The sequence below is a fragment of the Lupinus angustifolius genome, unplaced genomic scaffold, assembly GCF_001865875.1.
Source record: "Lupinus angustifolius cultivar Tanjil unplaced genomic scaffold, LupAngTanjil_v1.0 Scaffold_577, whole genome shotgun sequence".
Classification (NCBI taxonomy): Eukaryota; Viridiplantae; Streptophyta; class Magnoliopsida; order Fabales; family Fabaceae; genus Lupinus; species Lupinus angustifolius.
Genome location: NW_017727913.1, coordinates 46,120 through 51,821, shown reverse-complemented (window position 1 = coordinate 51,821; position 5,702 = coordinate 46,120). Strand labels below are relative to the sequence as shown.

General features: G+C 38.4%; 1 protein-coding gene across 1 annotated transcript; it reads right to left on the bottom strand.

The window, feature by feature from the left end:
* Nucleotides 1-1,152: 1,152 nt before the first annotated feature.
* Nucleotides 1,153-5,221, bottom strand: LOC109341686. Its single transcript, XM_019579630.1, has 5 exons — nucleotides 4,568-5,221; nucleotides 3,997-4,429; nucleotides 2,352-3,883; nucleotides 1,962-2,282; nucleotides 1,153-1,236 (listed from the first exon to the last, which is right to left on the bottom strand). Exons 1-5 carry the CDS (start codon nucleotides 5,219-5,221, stop codon nucleotides 1,153-1,155), a joined length of 3,024 nt encoding a protein of 1,007 aa, XP_019435175.1.
* Nucleotides 5,222-5,702: the final 481 nt, after the last annotated feature.

Sequence of the window (5,702 nt, the reverse complement as noted above, 5' to 3'; positions counted from 1 at the left end):
GAGTCTTGAAGCGATAGTATAAAAGATCCATTGCTATGTGACTAAATATGGAGCTTATTAAGAGGAACATTATCATAAAGATTAAGGAAATTAACATAGAGCCTTATGAAGGAAGTGTTATCAAGATACCTATATGATAGTGCTTTCTAAGAAGCATTTTGGTACTTTGAATGGCACTCGAGCATATAGTGCTTGGAAGCGCTATGAAATGCTATTAAAGGACAATTTTGGCATAGTGATGAAGGATTTATTGTGCAATAGTGTTATGGGAAAGAGTGAGTTTTTTATAACAGAAAGAGTTGCATATATACTCCTTATTTGTTTTTACTTACTTATATTTAATATGGAGCAACATTATATCAGAATTCGCATTTAACAGTATAGTCATTCAACAACATTTAACAAAACCTATGGTGGTCATAGTGTATAAAGGCATATGTATTGGAAAGTTTGTATGCTTTAAAAACTTGTGTTGATTTTGAAATAGAAAATGTTAAAACAAGAAAAGGGTTGAATGATAAATCAAACTAATTTAAACTATTTTTTAGGTTAATTGAAATCTCTAGTTAGACATATGAGTGTATACAAAGAAATTAACATCTCTAGATATTCCTTGTTTAAGGCACATGTACTCATAATGAATTTGTGATTTTTGAGCATGCTCCCATTTTGTTAGATATATACTCTACATGTATGCTCCCATTTTGTTCTTCCTTGAAGTGGATTTTCATGATTCGGACATCAAAAGAAGAGATTCATTCTTCATTGGAACATTTCTCTAAAGAAGAATGACTGTGGGTTGGTCTAATAATTAGTCATGGCTTGGTTTGGAAATAGGAAACCCTTTAGTTGATTTAGGGTTAGTTTGGGAGTTGAATTTTGAAGGGGAAAAAGTGAAATTGAAAGCTTGAGAGCCATTAAATACACTTCTGAGATGACTTTCAAGCGTTCCTTTTCTCTTTCTTCCCCTCTAAAATCTAACTCCTAAACTAACCCAGTACCACCCCAATTATTTGAAAAGCTTTACTATTTATAACTTTTGAATTATCTACTATCCATTAGAGATATTTCTTCAGCTTTAGCTTATCTGTTTTTTTATAAGAGCAATAGAGTCGTGGCTAGATTCCCCAACATGCTTTTGGTAATGCCTCGTCATTGTGCTTCCACTGCTTCTGATTTGGTTCCAGCTTGTAGGAGAACACTTGTACCATTAAAGATCTCGTACAACATGCGATGCTTCCAGACAATCAGATTTCAAAGACAAGTTGATGTGTGCATTTCTTGTGTCTCTTTCAAGGAGAATATCAACAAATATGGTGATTTATACGTTGACAACGAGGTCTTACCAGTACAAACCTTGAGTCAAATTTTAGATCTCTAATTAAGATTTTTTTTTTGGTAAGCAAAGATTGTATTTAAAAGCACAAGGAGTGCTAACCCAATACAATAAAAAGAGGTCACTGATTAATAGGAATACAAGCCCTCTTAATACAAGACTTAGGATCGCTACACCAGAGAATAAAAGAGTTGTCTGGTTTGCTAAACTTTGCCGAGAACCAAAACCAAGATCTTAATTTGATCAACTCTATAATCCTATTAATATTGGGCCTCTTCCCTTCAAAGATTGCTTCATTGCGCATAAGCCAGATTGACCAAATAGCAGAAAACCAGAGCATTCTCCACGGATCTCTGCATTTCACCCCGTTGCATTGCAGATCATGGTGTTGAAAGGAATCAACACTGTTGACACTAAAGTTCATTGGCAGTGAGAGCCAATGATAAAAAAGTTTCCAAACATCCAAAGCAAAATTACAGCTAAAGAATAAATGCTCCAATGATTCACAGTGATGTAAACAAAACACACAATTTAAGTTTTGATGGCCTAAACAAACGTTCCGCTCAACCAAAGCCTCCTTTGTTGCAACTCTACCCCTAAATAATTTCCAGATAAAACAACAAACCTTTGATGGGGCAGAGGATAACAAGCAATTCTTCAAAAGAACTCCATCATGCACAGAAACCGAACCAATCTGCTGAGAGTAGAAAGATTTCACCGTGAATAACCCTGAGGATTCCAAACTCCACTTCCAATTATCCTTCACAGTTGGATTGCAGCAAAGGTTCTGAATGTGATTGTACAAATCAACAATTAAAAGGTCCTTCCTCTCAAAAGTTGTTCTTCTCCAAGATAACTCCCACACCCAACTACCATTATTCCACATCCCAGCTTCTGCTACCAGGATCTTTTTGTTTGACGTTAATCCGTACAGCCTAGGAAAAACCTGCATCAAAGGGTGTTTCCCACACTAAACATCTTCCCAAAACAAAGTTGATCTACCATTCCCAATAACCTTCAATGTGAGATCCCAGAACAAGCTTCCTGCATTCCCATCACGGTTTGTTACTCTCCAAACATCCTTCCACCAAACTGAGGCTAAGTTTGGAGCACACTGCCTAGTATCTGAACCATACTTGGAATTCAGAATTGAACCCCATAACGATCCATTATCATTCAATCTCCTCCAAGTCCACTTAACCAGCAAAGAGTCATTGAATAAAGACAAATTTTTAACTCCCAATCCCCTCAAGTTTTTAGGTTTACAAACATTGACCCATGAAACCCAAGCAATACTTTTCCCACCTCTTTTATTTCCCCACAAAAACGTTTTCTGCATGCTTTCAATTTTTTGGATCACCGCTTTTGGAGCCTTATACAAAGATAACATATAAATTGGAATACTCGAAAGAATTGAATTTATGAGCACCAACCTCCCACCAAACGAAATGTGCCTGCACTTCCACCCTGCAAGACGCTTCCCCACCGAATCAATCACACCTTTCCACGTCGCAATTCTTCTTGGGTTAGCTCCCACTGTGATCCCTAAATAATTGAATGGTGAGCTTCCAACTTTGCAGTGAATAAAAGCCGCTGCTGCCTCAAGGATACTGCTTGAGACTGAAAAGCCCATCATAGAAGATTTCTGAAAATTGACCTTCAAGCCTGAAACAAGTTCAAAACAATTCAAAATTGCTTTTATAGTCCAGAAATTTATGGGTAAAGGCTTGCACAAAATAACAGTGTCGTCCGCAAATTGCAAACTGGAGACTTCAATCTGATCATCACCCACTTTGAAACCAGAAAACAAGTCTTTATTGATAGCACTTTTAACCAAGCCTGAGAGCCCTTCTGCCACGATAAGAAATAAGAATGGAGCCATGGGATCTCCTTGACTAATCCCTCGAGACACATAAAAATGAGGACCGGGGCTCCCATTGCTTAAAACCGACATCGACGTCAAAGATAAGCAAGTATGAATCCATTTTCTCCAACCAACCGAAAAATCCATTCTTCTTAGCATGTAATCAAGAAATTCCCATCTAACCGAATCGTATGCTTTTTCAAAATCAACTTTGAAGATAATACAACCACTTTTAAGTTTCTCCGCCGAGTGAATCGCTTCATTTAAAACAACAGGGCCATCTAAGATGTTTTTGTCACTCAAGAAAGCCGACTGAGTAGAAGAGATAAGAGATGGCAGCACCTTTTTAAGTTTTCCAGCCAAGACTTTTGAGAGAATTTTATAGAGGGACCCTACTAACGAAATTGGGCGATAATCCTGAATCCGATTAGGACTATGGATTTTCAGAATTAGAGCTATAAAGGATGCATTAAGCCCCTTTGGTAGCTTACCCCTTACCTGGAATTCCTTCACAAATACAGTAATATCCTGCTTAATTGTCTCCCAGAAATGTCTGAAGAAACCAAAGTTGAATCCATCTGGGCTTGGGCTTTTGTCGGCTTCACAACTCCACACTGCACCCTTTATTTCCTCATCTGTAAAATCAGACTCCAAGATTGTAGCCTCAGCGCATCCGATAAGCACTTGAATTCAATACCATCAAGAGTAGGAAGACATTGGTCATCACAAGAAAATTGATCCTGAAAATGTTTTGTGATCCTAAGAGCAAAGTCGTTCTCCTCATCAAGCCACTCACCCGCAATCGAAATTCCAAGAATTTGATTCCTTCTTCTTCTGCCATTTATGCAGGCATGAAAATAGCTTGAATTCGCGTCCCCTTCCTGAATCCAGCGACTTCTTGACTTCTGAAAGAGAAGATTTTCCTTCATGTTTGCTGAATTCCACCAGTCAGCTAAGAAAAGGTTCCTATTATTGATCTGATTAATTTCCTTCATGTTTGCTGAATTCCACCAGTCAGCTAACAAAGGGTTCCTATTATTGATCTGATTAGAGCTCAATTGAATCCTCTCGCCAAGTAAGTCAAGCTTACCAAACTCCAAAACCGAGTCATCAAGTTTTTTATCTAAGCTCCCAAAAACCTCCCTGTTCCAGACTTTAATCTTCAATTTAAGGGCTTTAAGCTTTTCTTTAACAACAAAAGCTTTCCAACCCCTAAGCTTTGTACCCTCCTAGACTTCAGCCACCAGTTTAGGGCACCCGTCATGACTAATCCAACAGTTATTAAATCTGAAGGGAGTTGGACGTCTTTTCGGATGACAATGCTTGAGGATTAGAGGACAATGGTCCAATATATCTCTATTCAGCACCCATTGAGAACACTCAGGCCATTTAGCAATCCACTCCGGAGAAATTAAGAACCTATCCAGTCTTCTCATTGAACAATTCCCAGGTTGGAACCATGTGAAGTTTCTGCTAGTTAGTGGTAAGTCAATAAGTTCCATGTTACGAATCCACTCATCAGAAAGGAAAATCTCTCTTTTGTTTATAACACCATTGCCTCCTCTTCTTTCCGACTCCATTCTTATTGCATTAAAGTCGCCTAAAAAATACCACATCTCTAAACCGAAATGCATTTTTAACAAACGAAGTTCCTCCCACAATTGCTTCTTCTCCCGAAGCAGACAAGAAGAGTAAATGTTAACCATACAGCAAGGGAATTGACCTGGAAGCCAAATGCCATGGACAGCAAGAAAACCATTCCCCCGAACAGTCTGAATTTTGGAAAATTTCAAATTGTTCCAGATACTCAAGATACCTCCTGATCTGCCAATTGAAGGATTGAACTTCCAATCACAATCCTTACTACCCGAAATGTTATAACAACAAGAATCATCACATGTTTCCAACTTAGTTTCTTGTAGACCGACAAAATCCACCTTATTCGTCGCAATCAACCTCATTAGCCTTCTTCTCTTTAACTGACTCCTTAACCCTCTCACATTAAAGGATGCACAATTCATGTAAGCACTCCCACATCCCCAACAATGGTGTTTGAACGACCATTCCTATCCCTTTCCTCCAAACCTTGAATCTTTCGCACCATTTCAGAGTCCTTCCCCGAAAAGGACACCCCAATCTTTTTGCCAATATCCCATATTTTTTCCGCATCTTCCTCCCCATGTTTTAGAAGACGACGATTTGCACTATTAATGTTGGAGTCCGAGATTCAATTACTAATCTCAGGATCCAGGCATTGGTCCCCATCTTTATTGTTTAGGAAAACGCTAGACGCCTTGATTGATAAGTGATTCTTCCTCCTAACATGCAACTTTTTCTCTTCTCCATGCCTTCGATTTGGAGATGGCACCACATTCGAGCACCCCAATTCCTGAACTCTTCCTTTTTTCGATGACGATCCCCCTTTATCAAAAACTGATAAATTGAAAGCCTTATGATGATCTTCATTTGATGAAGTACTTCCTTCATCCTGAGATTCTCAAG